This window comes from Myotis lucifugus, unplaced genomic scaffold (assembly GCF_000147115.1).
Source record: "Myotis lucifugus unplaced genomic scaffold, Myoluc2.0 scaffold_3, whole genome shotgun sequence".
Lineage (NCBI taxonomy): Eukaryota > Metazoa > Chordata > Mammalia > Chiroptera > Vespertilionidae > Myotis > Myotis lucifugus.
Window position 1 is genome coordinate 23,999,680 of NW_005871051.1, and position 19,189 is coordinate 24,018,868.

Below are 19,189 nucleotides of genomic sequence, written 5' to 3' on the forward strand. Positions count from 1 at the left end.
AGATGAGGCCCAGAAATCAGGATTTTAAAAAGATTCCCAGGTGATTCTAATGTGCAGCCAAGGTTGAGAACCACTGGTTTATACTGACTTGAGTATAGTAGGACTTCGTTGACCTATATGACTGGGAAGAACTGGGTTGGACAGGAAGACCACTTTGCTTCTACCTCCCATGGTGATTTCTCTCTTCCCAGTGACTATTCTCTCCCCTGGGCAGGCCACATGGCCACTAACACCTTGATGTTGCTAGAGCAAAGAGGACTTCTCTCCTGGTTCAATTTTTAAAATTCCCCAAAGAAACAGGAATGTTCCTCTGGACAAAAAGAATAAGAACATATCTGTGCACAGACATGGCTTAAACTATCATAGATTACCTAGTCCTGACCTTGTGTGACAGCTTGGAAATGTTAAGTAATTGGGCTAAAGTCAAACAGGTTGTTGATGATAGAACCAGGACTAAAAATGTCGGCCACTGATTCCTAGCCCCTAGAGTTCTGCTGATTTAATCTTACAAAACAGAGCAGGCCCCCTTATTGTCTTTTCCTCCCCTTTTTATTGCACTTATTTACAGGGGGGTGGGGTGGGCTTGCTTCTTTCTTGCTTCATATGGAAGAGGCATAAGTACAGCAGATACATAGACTAGGGAATTAAAGGCAAAAATAAAAGCCCCCTTTACCGTTCTTCTTAGCGCTGTAAGATTGCCATATTTGTACTCCTTCCTCTGAAGGAGTTGGGTTTCTTCAAAGGCAGAGCTCCATAAGGCCAGGTGGCTGGGCTAATGGTCATCAAGGGAACTTTTGCGAGAGCATATGTATCTCCTATAAGTAATGATTTATTCTTACTATGGCCCTCCTTAGCTGCAAAAGTCTTTATAGGTCAAAGAACCTCATGAATGTTTAAAAAGCTGCTACCAATTTTTCTAATCTTGGTGGTGTTTCTTGATCTCTTTTGCCATGAAGTCCTGGTATGTGTATAAGGAACAGATGGAGGAGTAGTTAATGAAGTAACGATAACCAGAATTTCTTTTACTGCAGAGCCAAATTCTATAGCTACAAAGGAATATTAAACTAGCATTCATCGCAGGATATAATTTAAACTCATTCATTATAAGTGTTTGATTGTTAGGTTTTTCCAGCCATGTTTATTATAAAGATTTAAAAATGTCTGATTGGGCCAGCGGAACAGCTGTAGAAAATTTATGGTCCTAGGAGACCTGTTCTCATTATAACAGACATGGATGAGATTTTTGTTCTTGTTGGTGATTTATGACTGATGATATAGAACCTTTAACCACATGAATCCTTTTGACTTAAGGCACTAAAACTTTCTCTTTCCCTCTCCCCATGTTTTGTCTGACTAGTACCAAATTAGATTTTATAATATTCAGATGTTTAGAGTTGTAGGCTTTATTTCATTAAGGCTGGGTGTGGTTTTTTTTAAGGAAATAACATGAAAAATGTTGCCTCAAATTATAGCAAACTTGCTTAGAAATTAAAACTCTATAGATGTATGTGGTATTTCTGGTATCTGATAAGATGGGTATTCCACACTTTTGAGTTATTTTAGATTTGGAATTAGCTGAACGTGTTCAAGGATAAATAGATAGAAATGCTGCTTAGACTTTCTGTAACAGAATGACTTTCCACAGGGGTTTGAAAGTGGTAATAAGCCATATGGGAAAGTGCCCAATATGCATTTTTGTTGCATTAAAATAATTGGCACTCTTAGGGAATTGGGCAGTCTCTTATTCGGGGATTGCTGAAGTATCCCATTCTATTCAGTGACTTATCCATAAATATTCTAGTATGTTTTAGAATGCCCCTCTCTTTTGTTCTTTGTGAAGTAGATATATTGATTGTGTTTTGACCATTTGTCCTTATGTGAAGTTGTGTGTGTGTGTGTGTGTGTGTGTGTGTAAAGTATAAAAGCAAGATTTGTAGCTGTGCCACACTCTTTTCCTCTCAGGATATGAAAATCACTGATGGGTATTTCCCATAGCAGTCGGAGCTGAATTTTTTTGGTAGTTCTATTGAGTAGAGACCAATGAGGAAGGGCATCCATATTTAAAATTGTGTCCAGATCCCACTTCAGCCCTAAACCATTGCAAGGATTTGGGAAATTTACTTATATCCTTCTTCTGTTTTAGATATTATAATGTTTATATTTTTACGTGGGAAACATGTGAGAGAATGTGGAAGTTGGGTTATTGGCGGTAATTAGCAAGGCTTGTCAGAATTAGCTCCTCCGCAAAGTCCTGAGCTATTTTATTTAATTTTTATTTAAGTCATTCATTTTTGTGGCTTTCAAGGACATTCAGTAATGTAGTACCAAGTAATCAGTAAGAGTGGACAAAGGCTCTGAATAGACATTTCTCTAAAGAAGATGCACAAATGGTCAATAAGCACATGCAAAGATGGTCCACATCATTATTATAAAAACCATAGTGAGGTGCTATTTAATACCCACTAGAATGGCCATAATTAAAAAGGCAAATTATAACATGTGTTGACAAGGATGGGGAGAATTCTGAATCCATCTGCATTTCTGTGTGAATGTAAAATGGTGCAACTGCTTTGGAAAACATTCTGTGAGTTTTGAGTGGTTAAACAGAACTGCTATATGACCCAACAGTTTCACTCCTAGGTTTGTAGCCAAGAGAAGTGAAAACATGTGTCCACACAATAACTTGTACACAAATTTTTATAGCAGCATTATTCACAATAGTTAAAAGGTGGAAATAACCCAAATGTTTACCAGCTGATGAATGAATAAACCAAATGTATATTCATACAATGAAATATTACTGGGCCATGAAAATGAATGAAGTACTAATTAATGCTACAACATGGGTGAACCTTGAAAACATTATGCTAAATGAAATAAATAGGCATAGATATAGAAAGTAGATTTGTGGTTACTTAGGACTGGGAGGTCTGGAGGGGGAGATATCTAAAGGGGGTGATATCTTTTGGGGGGTGATAAAAATGTTCTAAAATTGATTGTGGTGATGAAGGCACAGCTCTATGAATATACTAAAAGCCACTGAGTTACATACTTTAAATCAGGGGTCCTCAAACTTTTTAAACAGGGGGCCAGTTCACTGTCCCTCAGACCGTTGGAGAGCCGGACTATAGTTTAAAAAAAAAACTATGAACAAATTCCTATGCACACTGCACATATCTTATTTTGAAGTAAAAAAACAAAACGGGAACAAATACAATATTTGTATTTGCATGTGGCCCGCGGGCCGTAGTTTGAGGACCCCTGCTTTAAATGGTGAATTGTGTAAGATGTCATTTATATCTCAATAAAGCTGCTGTTGCACGTAACCAATAGATATAAATACTATATTTTTATAATATATATAATTACATTAGAATGTCAGCTGACACTAGATTAGTGTGTTTTATTGTCATTTCAGTGTTTATATGAAAATAAAGACTTTTAGAGTGCCTGAAAATTCTTATGAGAAATAGTTAACCTGCCCCCCCCCAATCTTATATATTAGAAAAGCCTTTTATTCATAACCAACACAAAAAGTAAATTTTAAAATAGTTTCAGGACCAATTATCAAAAATTCTGAATATGACCCTACCCTACAATGTTCCTCTTTTTGGCTTGATTGTGAGTTCTCCCTCTGACCCCACATAATCTTATTAAAGCAATAAGAAGCTTAAACCCAGGCAAGTAGTGTGATGTTGGTTGATAAGGAAATATATGACACAAGACTCATAGTAATGGGTAGGAATTTTCATCAACAGCAAAAAATATACAAATTAAACATTTGAAACATTGTCTTCAAAGGGTATAAAAGAAGGAAAAATATTAGAATGACTATTAGTTACCTCTCACTACACCAGAATTTGATAAGTAATTTTCGATGGGGAAAAAAATCTCTTCCAAGCAAATTCCATAAAAGTGGGGGATTAAAGAAAATATAAAGAGTAAACTCAAACTGACTTTAAAAGAGTGATGGGAATACCTTGCAAAAGTGAACTTTCTCTGTAATTGACCTTTGTCTTTTCTCTCATTTTATCTAGTAACTGGTTTCTTAAAAGTACTATTAATACAAACTATGATCTCTGATATGAAATTATAATTACAGAGACATTAGTTTGTATATCTCAACATATGTATTACAGCACAGAAATCTGTAGTATATGTTGATTTGTCTCCTATTACATGGGGGCCACTGGACAGTAAGGCTTTATCAACTATCATTTCAACCATTCCCTTGACTCCTGTCAGGACCTCACTGAAAATTCACCAAGTATTAAATAGCTCTAAGCTGAGAGAATTAGTTTATATGTCATTAGCCCATTTGGGTCTCCTCTCCAATACCACTGACTACCTTCTAAATTAATATCTTGTTCCTCTTCAGCCATAAGGACTCGCTCATGTCTGGCCCCATGTGGATACTACAGTGACAAGACAATCGTTGCCCACCCTCATGGAGGAATTCTCCAGTTGTCATCTTTTCTTATTTTGAGGATTATTATTATACTCAGAACAATGACATGAATTGTTTTATTGTCTCTGCTTACAAAATAGGACATTTGAAAAAACACTCCATGACAGTGTTCTATAACCTTCTCATTGTGCTTGTAGGCTACCCTGGATATCAGGATTATTACCCATATGGCAGGCCCGGTTACCAGGAAAATGTACGCAGGAACTATGATGCCTACACAGCAGGACTGAGTGAGGAGGAACAGCTGGAGAGAGCACTGAGAGCCAGCCTCTGGGACCGAGGTAGGAATCTTGCACCCTTCACTTCCTTTAAATCATACCTCACATGGTGAGATGGCCTAACAATGGAAACTTTAAATAGTTTGTGAAAAGGATATGTAGATGGGAAAATGTGTGCACATTGTGATTACAGAGAATGGGGTGTGATGCCATATTCCAAGCTACCTAGGCTCCTGAGGTGCCAGACTATGTATGTGTTGTTGTAGTGGGTCTTTTTATAGGCCTGCTGCACTCAGCGCTGTGGCATTAAAGTCAAGAAACTGTAAAAAAAAAGGTGGGATGGCCTGACATCGTGTGTCTCCTGATGTGATGCAGGATGAGCAATGCAGCACCACCTATGACATATTCTTGCTAAAAATGTTTACACTGACCCTAATTAAGTCATCAGATGTGAGTGTCACTACACAGGAAATGCAGGGACTAGCAGAACAAGCTGAATAATGCCATTGAGAAATAACCAGGCAAAACATAGGATTTCTACAATTCAATGAGGCTAGTCTCCTGGGGAAAAATGTCATGAAAAGAGCAGGATGTGGTTTTCTATTAAAAGGAAATAATCAAATGTAACATGAGAACCTTGAAAACTGACTTATATAAAAGACCTTTTTTTTTTTTTTTTTTTTAGAAAACTGGGGGCTTTTGTATTTGCACTAGATATTAGATACTATTAGGGTAATAAGCTAGCTTTCTTTGATGTGACAGTGATATTGTGGTTAAGTAGCAGAATGTCCTTTATTCCTGGGAGGAACACACTGAAGTATTTAGAAGCAAAATAATATGATGTCGGTAACCTGCTTTCAAAGGTCAGCTAAAACAACTTTCTCCTCTCTCTTTGCCTCGTTCTCCCTCTTTTGCTCCTCCCTTCACAAGTTCTATATTCACATGAATCTGGGAAACTCTGCGAACTATACCTCCTTGAAGATCCTGATTAACACTCGTATACAGACGATCCAAATTAGCTATGCAACCAAGATGCCAATTTTATAACTAATGCTTCCCCAACATGTTTGACCACAGAACTTTATTTTCAGTGGATGATTTTAGGAACATATGCATCTAGTTTCAAGGAAACTGATCGAAAGAGACTTCTTAAAGTGCATTAGATAGTAATTGGGGACAGCAACGTGTAACCAATAGTTTATATTAATTTCAACTTTCTTTTTCTTAAAACACTTCGTGATTGCCTTGTTAAGAATGAGACATCAAGGAGACATTTTTGAAAGACCTGTATTATATTTTAGTCCTTTTCTCTGTGGCAAAATATTTGGTTTGAGTTTATTTTATAAAATTCTGACCATATAGTACAAACTATTTTGTACCTTACTTTTTTTCATTCAATATTATGTTGTAATCATATTTTCATACCACTGCATTTTGAGCATGTTGTCCTTTCTATATTTTCTTAAGTGTATACCTAAGAATCTCTTTCTTTTTGTGGACAGAGAACTATGATACATTATAAATAGTGCTTGTAGAAAAGTTCTATATTTTTTGAGATTATCATATACTTTTTCTTCTTTGGCCTGTTGACATACTAAATTATTTTGATTTTCAAAGTTGAAGCAGGTTTGTACCCCAGGAGGAATATCACCTGGCTGTGATATTTTATGGTCCCTCCTCGCGGCAATGCTGTATGCACCTGAAAAGAACGTGTGTTCTGCTCTAGCTGGGCGACGGGTTCTACAAGTGGTAATAAAATTAACTCAGTTGATGGAGTTGCTCAGGTCTTCTGTATCCTACTGATTGCCTGTCTACTTGTTCTGTTGAATACTGTATTTTTACTTGTACAGAATTCCCTGGAGTGATACGGAACACATATTGCTGCTCTGGGTACCCTCAGTGCACCAACGCTTCCAGCTCCTCTAGTGTGATCTTGTTTTTGGGTGGGGGCTGATTTACCCGAGTGTCTGCTTGCACTTCAATTCCATGTCTTTCCTTCGCACCGGAACTGGGCCAGCTCTTGTCACCCAGGGGTACACTCTGACTGCTTTTTAGTCTGGTGATGGGAGGCAAGTGGGGGTATGCTTTCATCCCCCCCATCCAATATTGATGTTCTCTTTCTATATAGAATAAGCTCTGTTTAAAAACATTGAATTATAGTTGGCATACAATATTATGTTTCAGGTGAAAGAACACAGTGATTCAACATTAAGTCTTAGTCTGAGGCAGTAACTGTCTCCGGTTTGGAGGTGTAGCCTTCTCAGTGTTCCTGCCCCTCCCTAGCTGTAGAGATGGTATTTTGTTTTGTTTAGCCTTTCTCCAGGCATTTAAGGATTCTGTGACATAAGGAGGACTAGAGAAGGATCTAGGCTGCCCCGGATATAAACCTTTCCTGCAGTGGCTGAGTTCTCTCCCCATGAAGAGTTTCTCTGGACTCTTACCCATCTCTTAGGTGAGGACCCTGTGAATTCCTTTATATTGCAGCCCCCAATATATTCTGTGTTACATAGTCTGTGAATAGATCCTGTTCTCTTGTAGCTCACACTTGAGCGATTTGTTAACAGTTTGGGCTAACATCTTGTTAGTGCCGGCAGTGTCTTCTCGGTAAGCAAGTGCCCCTCTACCGTTTTAGACTTCTGTTTAGTTGGGTGCCCTATGTCTCAGCTCTCTGATGGGTTCAGGAAAAGTTAGTCATTTTCAGAATGTCCAGACTTTATGTTTATTATGAGGATGGGCGTGATGCTTTTTCAGCTTTCTCCATCCCCAGGGGAAGCTGGGAGCAGCCCTTATTCTTCACCGGGTCTTGAATCTATCATTCCTAGTACAGTAATTTACTAGGGTTTTTTTTGTTGTTGTTGTTTGTTTATTTTATAAAGATCTCTCCCCCATGATGTAGGTAGAATCTATAGTCCTTTTAAAAAAGGCTGGGTAAATGCTTACTTTTTTGTCTTTGATTCCAAGTTTTTACAATAAGAAGTTAGTGTAATAGTCAACCAACAATACTGAGGTTTGAAAGGGCCAACTAACAGAATTCATTTTGTAGAATGCGAGTTTAGCAAGAAACATCCAGAACCAATCAGGTTCAAACTGTTCTTCAGTTAAATATATTAGAAGAGTAAATTAAAGAATCAAAGCAGCACCTTTTTAACCTCAGACTGGCTGCTGTCATATTTCTGACTATATGCATCCTAGGGCTCATGCTGGGACTCAGAGTACCAAGGTAGCCTCTGCAGAAGAAATAGTGAGACCCCTCTTATTTCAAGGGGCTCGCACATTACTACTCTTAGTAAAATCTTGTCTCGTTTTGTTGGCAGTTTCAGCTTTTATAAACCAGTCCAAGAGGCAGCTGATACCACAATAATAGAACAGTTTTGGAAAAGGGCCATCTCTTTGAGTCAAAAGGCAGATGCCAGCTAGGAACACTAGCTCATTGCATTTACTGCCCCCCCACCCCACTCCATCCTTCCATGTATAATTTGTGCCCCCCCTTTTTTTTTAATAGCCTGCCACCAAGTTCAGCTGGTGGCTGGGTACAAAGCTGTGTCCTTTTCAGCTTCTGTCTGCCAGCCCGGCACATGTGTGCTGGTTACAGCTGGAACTGCTTGCTGACACGTGGAGTAACTCTGCTTCTAGTCCTAGAGTCTTCTGAAAGGCAAATGGCCCAGTCGCACTCGACTGTGTGGATCAAGCAGCTGTCATCCCCTCCCCACACTGTACAGTCGGGGACACCGGTGAGCCATGTGGGCGCCGTGGGGAGTAAACTGCAGAGGTCTTGGCGGCAGCAGACTGTAACTGGTTGCAGCCTAGTGTCACAGTCCTGAGATGTAAAATTACCAGGAAGCCGTACTGGAAAAAAGTATTTAGGTTTCAAATTAATATCTAGTTCTTCTGTTATTAACAGATCATTTGATGATACCTTTGAATCCTGTTTACAGGTAGCGTGTGCGTGGGAACAACTGAGATACATTTTAAGTAAAAAAGACAATTTATTTCAACTAAGTTGTACAGTTTCTTTCTACTGAAGCTGCACCAGGGTAGCTAAAAGCAGCATTTGTCTTGTTTCTTTATTATTGTGTAGAAACTTTTGAGAAAATGGAATAAATTATGTCCATGTTCTTTTAGTCATTCGTGGTGTGGCCCACAGAGAAAAGGAGGGCACCTCAGTGGCCTGAGCTTCAGTCTTGTGAGAGAGGGTGCTGATGTATGTGTTAACACCTGCTAGGTGTGAGCTGTGATTGCTGTGTGGTTCTGTTTTGTTTTTCCATGGGAATGGACAGCTCTCAACTCCTTTTCCAGAAATCCTATCTGAATTGTAGATGTTCTGAGGTGTACTGTGCTAAGAGCCTGAGACAGGTAAGGATGGGTGCCGGAGCTCATCTATTATGGTCTTTTAGATCTGGGTAGCATTTGTTGTTCTGGTTATAAAAGTAATTGGGGGGGGGGGTGTCTCTATCCTTCTAGGTCCTCTGGCTGGTCTAATAATTAAATCAAAATGAGACAGATTAACAAAAGCAAACAAACAAAAAAAGAAATTTAATTACATACGTTTGTATGAGAACCTCATGTACATGAGAGAGTCAGACACCCGCATGCACGAGAGGCGCAGAGACAGAAAGGGAAAATGAAGTTTATATGACAATCTGAGCCACAATGAGGGAAGGCGTCTGGGGCTTCAGAGGGAGGAAGGTCATAGCAGGACGATAAGAAGAGCAAATGTTCAGTAATTAGAAGTTTGTCCCTCCCTATAGATGGGACATAAAACGTTATTTTTTGGTAATAATTATTGGGGATGCCTGTTCTGAACCCCTTAAAAAAATCCATATTCGCCATGGAAAATGTACATCAACAAAAAGAAGACAAAAAATAATTCATAATCCCACCACACAGAGAAGAATCACATAACATTTGAGGAGCACCCTTGCAGCAACCTGTAATACAGGCACCAGAAAAAAACACTGTGAATGTTTTAGAGAAACGTTTTCTAGCTCATTGAGCATAAAGTGCCTCTTTCCTGTTGGTTACTGTACTGTACTAGGAAAGCTCACATACCCACACAGAATCCTGCAGAGTAAGCATTTGTGATTATCGTTTTTATTTCACATTGTGAAACAGAGGTACAGAGAAATTAAGTAACTTGCCCAGGGTCATGTTCTAAGTCAGGGGTGGAGAACATCTGGCCCTTGGTCCATATCAGGCCTGAGAAATCATTTGGTCTGGCCCTGCCAAGGCATTAGGGGTGAGTGAATTAAATGTTTGACCAAATATAGCAGGCTAACTTTTAAGTTGATAATTTTATATGGCCCAGGAATGATGTTATAAGTATTCAAATGGCCCTTGGCAGGAAAAAGGTTCCTCACCCTTAAGTGATTAACACCAGAAAAGGTCATACTTGCCTATTTTCCTGGCATCTACCTGAATTTGGGAAACTGACATTCAGGTAGGTGGAGCCACTATAAGTCTCAGCTAAATGTGAAAGACTGCATTGTTATAGATTAGCAGTGGCATTTTCCTCACTGTTGTCTTCTCTTGGATATAGGACTGGCTAAATTCCTTTTTTTTTTTTTAAGTAAAAATTTCTGGCAGGAATTAAAAATAGTTTGTATAGGGAAATTGCAGATATCTCATAGGGTAGACCCTCCCTCCCCACCAAAAAAATGTTTACTATGGACAATTCTAAGTAACCTACTGGGCTGTTACTTATTTCTACCAAAAATTTTAGCATATGAGTTTTAAAATATTGCTTTACTATGGACACATTTCAATTAAGGATATTTGCATTGCTAATTTAAATAGGACTCAATTATTCTTCAATAGTTTTAGAAAATAAATGATTCATAACAAAAATAAGAACAAATTTACTCACATTAAGTGTGCCTTAAGACATCAGAATTTTCTGTTGAGTTATTAGCCATGGCTCCAGCTACCTGCTAATGGGAATTACTCACGTGAGACTTCTCACTGTTGTCTGCTCTGCCTCTTCAAGCAGTCTCCCCAGACTTGCACACGTTGTCTTATCCATTTCGTCGTGTTGTGTTGCTGGTGAGAAAAATCAAGAGTCATATGTTGGTTTCCATTCATTATAGAACCACAATAGCTTTCAGAGTGGTCTAGTTTCATCACATGGCAGTCCTCCAGGGATTCAAAGCTATTTCTAATTCTGTTGTACTTCCTTACAGAGAGTCAGATGCGAGAGTCATGCATAATATGTATGAGTCTCAGTCGGAGCCCAGAGATCTTCCTGTGTCATGTTTGTGTTGTTTAAAGCCGGTTCTGTTGTAACAAAAGACCAGAATTGGGCAGTTAGTGAGACTAGTATACACATTAAGCTGATTAAAATTATATTGTAAGCATACACTTTGGGAAAACTGGAAATGGCCTCAGCGTGCTGGGATAGGAGACCGATGAAATAAATCATGATATAGAATAATACTCGGCCATTAAAAAGAGAGGAGAGTTCAGAGTGTGCCAGATGAGAGGTAGGCTGCAGCAGTATTCCTACTCACAAACTCATTATTTTTGTAAGACCAAATAACTGTGCTATAAAAATATCGGGATACTATTCAACAATGCCAGTCATCCTTATTTCCCAGGAATAAGATTACAGTGACTTTTATTTTCTTGTTTTGGCTTTACTCCATTTTCTAAGATTTCTGCAAAATCATGTAGAGCCTTTATAAAAAAAATATTAAAATAAACCTGTGCACTGCTAAACATACTCAATATTAGCCTTGCTCTTCCCTGATTCACAATCCCATCCCATTTAAGGCATCAGTGGAGAAACGCACTGAAAGCCGTACCTCAGTGCATCCACCTCTAGCCTCTGTAGGCTGCGTATGGACAATCAGAATGGTGAACAGAGCTGAGTGTCTGGACTAGCCTCTCTCCAGATCCTGTCTCCCCTTTTCTTTGTGCTTATTCCCTTCGTTCCCTTCTCATCTCTACGGGAAACCTTCCAGGCTAAAGTTACCCCACATTTCAGGCAAGAAGGCCAACTGCTCCTGTTGTGAGGGGCTAGCTCTCCTTGGCCACTGCGATGACTTCTTTCTCAAGGGTTTCGGAACACACGATCCTGTCCTAGCCTGAGGCTGCTTTAGCACACCACTTAGGAGCCACGGCACCAGGCAGCTCTATTTACCTTACAGTGTACAGGATTTAAAGCTCTGGGCAGTTTATCCAGTACAGTCCTTTCAGATCTGTCCGCTTTCATCTCGATGAAAGGTTGTGTGTGGTGGTTGGAACTCGGAGGTCTGGGACCCACGGAAAGGAGGCGTCTGGCACACTTTCGGTGGAGGAGTATTTCTGTATTGCAAAATACAGATGTGTTGCTAGAAAACAGGATGGGATGACTCTTGAATTGCTGCTTTCAGGATGCTGTACAAACCAAACGAAACAGCCCAAAGCCCAGTCGTTTTTCATTCTCAGCTGAGTGAGACGGAAAGGAAACAGTTTGCTTTTGATGAGGGTGATGCTGAAATAAAAGGTAGCACACCCATCAACATTAAGGGAGCTCAGTGTTTAATAAGTGTTTTCTAGAAGTGTATCTGTAGAGGACACCTGCTGTCTGCATTATCACTTTAAGTAAGCGGCATCTCTGGTCCCTGGGGTTAGCGGAGCCCCCTTTTGGCACACTGAGCTGTGGCAAAGACAGATTTTAAACCCCGAAAGACAGATTTTAAATCCCCCAAAGACAGATTTTACTTCACCACTGTGCACAGGGTGCTTTTGGGTGGGACATGTGGAGGTGAGGTGGGAAGTGAGCCTTTGGCTCACTTAGCTCAGGTCCAGCGAAGCCCATTCTGAACTTAAGTTTGACACTATGGCACGTGTCAGCTTATGGTAACATTTCCTACCCCCGGGTGGCCCTAATGATGTGCTAACTATTAGCAGTTTGGTGTTTTATCTATCACAGACCCATGTAGACAGGGCCTCCTGGTCCGTGGGCAGAGCCAGTTAGTGGAATGCTGGGGTTCGTTGTGTGCTGTGAGGAAGGGGCTGGGCAGTCGTTGAACGGGGCCTGTGTTGATGGCTTGTTTGTTATACTTTCGCTCATCACAGTCCTGCAGGCACAGGGCTGGGTGGCACCACAGAACGCCTTTCTCGACCTGCCTTTAAAATCAGTTGCCTTTCTGGCAGGTTACAATCTAGCCGAGAATGATTTCCATAAGCAGTGGCTGAAAAACCATACAGCCCCAGAAAATGTTTAGTCAGCAGTGTGGCTCATCTTATTAGCCCAAGGAGAAAATAACTCACCACCAAACTCTGCCGTACTATGGATGGGATTGTTCAGACCCCAAATCAAAACGTGCGCCGTCTTTCAGCTGTGTGGGCCTCGTGCTTTGTCCCCCTCGAGCAGCAGCAGTGAGACAGCCCAGACCTTGACACCAGGCCAGGGACGTCTTCAGAGTTAATGAGCAATTAGGACGTTCTTTCCTGTCAATTAACCAGCAGAATAATGAGATCAAATGAGCACTGTCCTTAAAAATACCCAGGCCTGTGTTTTCTGAAAAGTGGGTCTTTCTCTGCTCTCTACAGTTACATGAATAGACAAGCAATTGCTTAACATGAAAATAAATTAAAACTGCTCCTACAGCAAACAGAAGAGAGAGGTGTACAAACAGGAGGCCATTTACTCTAAACACAGATTTTCCCCCAGTGACTGCCATGACGTCAAGACATCTGCTATAGCCTTAATTGTCTTAAACACTGGTGGACAAAATGTTCAGGCTGTGAGCATTCTTTCCCCTCTGAATGAAGGTATAGTATCTAAGTTTGGGCAGTGTGGGAACTGATCCTATATTTGAGTTAGTGGGTTTCAGGCCATGACCCATTTAAGGGTTTTGGCTTTCCCCTGGATGTGATGAGAAGCTAGTGAAGAGTGTGAACCGAGGAGTGAGGTGAGCAGGGAAAATGGATCAGGGCCCCAGGATGAGGGGATGGCTACTGGAGGAGTTAAATTCATTGTGTCTGCAATACATTTTTCAGTGTGTGGGTCTAAAAGGCAAGATGGCTGGGAATCAAGTTGTGAAAGGCCCAGTATGCTGTGTCTAAAGGTTTTTTACTTGACCCTGGGGACAGTGGAAGCTTTGAGAATTTTAAGCAGGAAGCAAGAAGATCAGATGTGGATTTTAAGATCACGCTGCTCTGGGTGAGGGTGTGTTGCAGGGGGAGAGATAAAGTGTGAGTCAGCACACCAGGCACTGTTGTAAATGACCTCTATATGCTTATGTATGCGTGTTTACATGTGTGTACATGAGTGTGTATGTGCATATGTGTTCACTTCCTCCAACAACAGCCAATGGGGTGAGTTTTACTATTCACCCATTTCAGAAAAGAGGAGGCTAGACCACAGGGCTGCTAGCTGAGGTCCCATAGCCAGTAAGTGATAGAGCTGAGATGGGAGCGGTCTTGGTTCCAGAGTCTATGGCAGTGATGGCGAACCTATGACATGTGAACTCATTTTTTGGTTTGATTTTTCTTTGTTAAATGGCATTTAAATATATAAAATAAATATCGAAAATATAAGTCTTTGTTTTACTATGGTTGCAAATATCAAAAAATTTCTGTATGTGACATGGCACCAGAGTTAAGTTAGGGTTTTTCAAAATGCTGACACGCCGAGCTCTAAAGGTTCGCCATCACTGGTCTATGGGCTTAACCATTCCATTATTTGGCCTTTTCTATTGTATTGGTAAGGTCATCATCATCATCATTATTTAATTAATACATAGTTAATAATACTATTTTAATGTTCTATTATAAATGATTTTAATAATTTACTAACAGTAAGCTCTTTTTAGATTCATACTCATTCCTATTGAAATGTAATTAGAAATTTTCGTGAATTAGCTTTCTGTAAGATAGTCATAAAAGAATTTCAAGTTGAGTTATTCAAGTAGAGGTTATTAATGTCTTCCTGGTCACCTTTAAGCTTCCTGTGGGAATTTCTACTGCAGACTTAATAATGGAGTGTTTTCAAGTCCCTTAGTAGGTACCCGTTAAAGTCCAGGGAATATGAAATCTCATCCCTGAGCTTGTCCTAGGATCTACATCATCACACTCCCATTTAGAGCTATTTCTACATATCACCCAGTTCAGTTTCATGCAAAATATGCAATCAAAAAATAAACTGAGTTTTTCAAAGAGAGATAATGCCTATACTGACCATTGCTGAAGATTCCACACTACCTTAGAGGGTGGTCAACAGGATCCTTCAGTACCTACTTTCGCTTTGAGGAGTACAGGCGTCTATCAGAGAAGTTGCAGGTGAGTATCGCAACAAAGCTAGTGGTAATCTTTTAGCTGGCGGAGGGCCTTACCTTCCCTTTGTAAAAAACAGAACACCTGTGAGCTCAATAAAGCAAAGTGCAATAAAACTAGATATGGCTGTATGCGGTGGCAACTAGAGTCGAGGCAAGAAGATACATGTTAACAGGTTTTCATGGGTTCCAGTGATCAACTTGAACTGGCTTGCTTTCTAGTGTGTCTTTATGAACTCCGGTAGATTTTCTGTCACCTTGTATTTTTAACTGAGCTTTCTTGTGAAGGATCCAGAACATCCTCCAGCTAGATTTTCTTTTTATGGATTGACTAGTGAGTAGCTCGCTGCTGCTTGCCTCAGCTGGCCACCCCACTCACCACCACTGGTAGCTCTCCACTGCTTGTAGCTCGCTGCCCCACCCTCCTGTAGCTCTCCATCGATTGTAGATTGGTGGTGACATTACGGCATCCTGGCTAATTTGCATATCCCTCTATTATTATCTTAGATTGTTTTATGTTGTAAACTTTTGACCGGATGAATTTGTAAGGAATTTTGACCAGATGAATCTGTAAGGTGTTGCTTGATTTTCAAGACAAAATTGGGGTCATCGACTTCTCATATTTTATTAGTTGTTTAGTTTTATAATTTTATGCAGAAATGGATTTTCAGTGGACATCAGCTCTACTATTGACCTCTTGCTGTGTTCAGGAATATACGATCTTTGCATTGGGAGGGACCTTAGCAGATGCTCTGCGCTCCTGGCCTCTGTTCCCTGCAGAACCCGTGAGACAGGCCATCTTCATGCTTCAGAAATATGAGTCCGGAAGGACCTTGTAAACTGAAACATAGAACGAGAGTAATTCTGTCTTTTGTGGACTGTTGCCAAGTTGGTACTTCAGGGGATTAAGATTGAAATGGCTTGATTAAATGACCTTGATTTAAAAATTGTTTTATGGTAGTCATTGTACGGTAGTTATCAGAAGAAGTTTAGCTAGCTGGCCAGAACAGCGGCTGCCTATCAAAAGTTTCATTACTGTGTTTTTAAATATATGTAAATGGAAAAGAAAAAATAAGTAGGTAGAAGGGCTTAGACCCTGTGCCCGTCAATGTGCGATGAAGACTTCGCAGCCTTGCTTTCACACCTCACCACGGCAAAGCCCAGCTGGTGTCCAAGCTGGGTTTCCTTCACCAGTGGACAAGGTAACTAGGGGTGTGTGGGGACTTTGTGGCTAGAGAATGACACCTTCCCCGTGGGACTGCAATGATGGCCACCTGAGGCAGGAGCTGAAAGATACCTGGCTCAGAGAAGGCACGTGAATCAGTTCCTCTTCTCGCCTCTTCATTTCCCTTTCTCTCTCCTATGTTCTCTGTCTCCACGTACCTAGGTCACTGACTAAAATTTTCCTTTTTACATCCATTTTAATCAATTTCAGAGATTTCTAAAAAAAAAAAGAGAGAGAGAATAACAGTATAAATAAATACTTAATCACCAACATTTAGCAATCCCTTTTTATGTACCAGGCATAGCAAGTACATTTCATGCATTTTTTCATTTAGTTCTCATAAGAACTTGTATCTAAGGCTCACCACACCCTTTGCAAGTTCTACTGCTATCCCGTTTTTGGTATTCCTTTTTCAGATGTGGAAACCGGGCACAGAGAGGCTGAAGGACTTGTCCACTTACCCAGGGTCACATGGAGTTAAAACTGGCATTCCCACTCTGCTTCTTAATCCCCCGGCAGTCTTTCCCCCGTCACTTAAGCAGTTCTTAAAACTTCTTTTATGGTAGAGCTCAGTGTAATCAAAAGAGAGACAGGAACTCTTTCCTGCTCACCCCAACCATCTGGCTGCTCTTTCCAGTCTTCCAGTAACTTGCAGGATTTTTTCCTTATCCTTTCTGCAGTTCCTCCGAAGTAGTGATGTACTGGGTATTTCTTCCAAAGGCTCACCCAAGATGAATGCCTACTCAAGGAAGAACAGATAGCAAATTCATTAACCAGGGATCTAGTCACAGTCAGCCCGAGGCTCACTGTGCAGTCAGTGCTTCTCCATCACTCAGAGTTCCAATAAATGAAAGTCTTTGCCTCTTTTCAAGCATCTTGATATTTACAAGTCCCATGTTTTACCATAGGAAGCAGCTTCAACAAGCATATTCATGTGTTGACAGTTCTAATTAATAGAAGTAATTAGTCCTGACAGTGGAACTGTGAAAGGAAGACCCATTCATAAATCCACTAATTATGTTACTCTGCTTAGAAGTTAATCACAGTCTAGTCTTTCATCATGTCTGTATGTGAGCAAAAGGCCATCTTCCTGAATTCTTCAGGCCTTCACATTTACTGCTGGTAAGGAAACTTTGTCAAAATTAATTTCTCATTGGAACTTAATTTTCCAGAGTGCAGGAACTGGTGAAGAACAAACAGCTTTCTGGAGAGAAATAAACAAAAGAATGGGAAAACCAGGGGAGGAAAGAGGGAGGGCGGGGGGAAGAAGTCAGCGTGTCCATGTGCTTTCTTACATATCTAAACTTTATACCTTTTTGTGCACTTATTTTTACCCCTTTCTGAAAGCTAACATAATTTTATTCAAGCTACTGGTATGTGTATGGCATAGAAAATGTGAAGCTTGGCCCTAGCCAGTTTGGCTTCGTGGATAGAGTATCAGCCTGCGGACTAAAGGGTTCCAAGTTCTATTCTGGTTGCAGGCTCCTCTCCGGCCCGGGCCCTGGTCGGGGCTCATGCAGGAGGCAACCAGTTGATGTGTTTCTCTCACATCGATGTTGCTCTCTATCTTTCCTTCTCTCTTCCACTCTTCCTAAAAAACAATGAAAAAATATCCTCAAGTGAGGATTTAAAAAAAAAAGAAAGAAAATGTGAAGCTTGTTTGTTATTTTGATCCCAGTTTGACCTTCTTCTCTCTGATATAAATAGCCCACTTTTCAGGGCCCTTGGTTCTGTAGCCGAGTTTTTCAATCTTAGCATTATTGACATGGGGGCTGGGTCATGCCTTGGTGAGGTGGGTGGGGCTGTGCTGTGCATCTGTCCTCTGCCCACTAGCCGCTAGTGCACCCTTCCCTTGGGAGTGACAGCCAGATATCTCCAGACATTGCCAGTCATCCCCTGGGGGACAGAGCCACCCCTGGTTGAGAACCACTGCGCTAGAGAGTAACTTTAGTTAAGAAAAGAATCAGGTAAAACATATGTAGACACTTATATTAATTCAGCTTTAGCCAAATCAATAAAGCACATCATTTAGAAGTAATTTAGTGGCACAAAATCCAGATTTGTAACGATATTTCTTGAATCGCAGTACAGGCAGACCTTGGAGATATTGCAGGTTTGATTCCATTCTATTGCAATAAAGCAAGTTCTGATCCTTTTGCTTGGTGGGTCTCGCCTTCAATTTGTAAAAAATGCAACACCTGTGAGGCACAATGAAGTGAAACACAGTAAAGCAAGGTGTGCCTATACCAGCCGTGGGCAAACTACGGCCCGCGGGCCGGATCCGGCCCGTTTGAAATGAATAAAACTAAAAAAAAAAAGACCGTACCCTTTTATGTAATGATGTTTACTTTGAATTTATATTAGTTCACACAAACACTCCATCCATGCTTTTGTTCCGGCCCTCCGGTCCAGTTTAAGAACCCATTGTGGCCCTCGAGTCAAAAAGTTTGCCCACCCCTGGCCTAGACCTTCCTCTTGCCTTTCAGTGTCCCAGGGGTCCTTGTTGATAAAAAGTAGAGTAGAAGGAAGGAATTAATTAACTGTGGAGTAGCTGTATCTAAAACCCCTTTGCTCCTCATGTTGGATGCATGGGCTCTTGACATTCATGGATTTAATATTTAAGGATAGCCTTAGAAAATACTTACAATAATTTCATTTATGAAATTCACTGTCATGGATTTGGGGGCACCTCGCAAAAAGGTGGTCCTCCTTCTACATCAGGTTCTCAAAGTGATTCCAGACCAGCCTCAGAGCATCATCTGGGAACTTGTTAGAAAAGCAGATTCTCAGACCCCATCACAGACTCACTAAATCAGGAACTCTGAGGTTGGGCCCCACTCTCAACACACGGAAACATTCTCTTCCGTGTGCAGCGGAATCACCTGCAGGGCCTGTTGAAACCCAGACTGCTGACATGAGTTGATGTTGAGGGTACATCTGGGAAGCAGTAAACATGAAATGCTCAAGTGCTTTATAGCAATGGCGGTGGTGGTGGCGTCCATGGGTGCATTTTGTGTAATGG

The 19,189-nt window shown here is 40.7% G+C and overlaps 1 protein-coding gene across 1 annotated transcript in view; it reads left to right on the plus strand.

The window, feature by feature from the left end:
- RHBDD1 (rhomboid domain containing 1) overlaps positions 1-19,189 on the plus strand; it is a 97,675-nt gene that overhangs the window by 57,100 nt on the left and 21,386 nt on the right. The window contains exon 6 of the mRNA XM_006082587.3: positions 4,606-4,749. Coding sequence (XP_006082649.1) covers positions 4,606-4,749 — 144 coding nt within the window. The remainder of the gene's footprint in view (positions 1-4,605; positions 4,750-19,189) is intronic.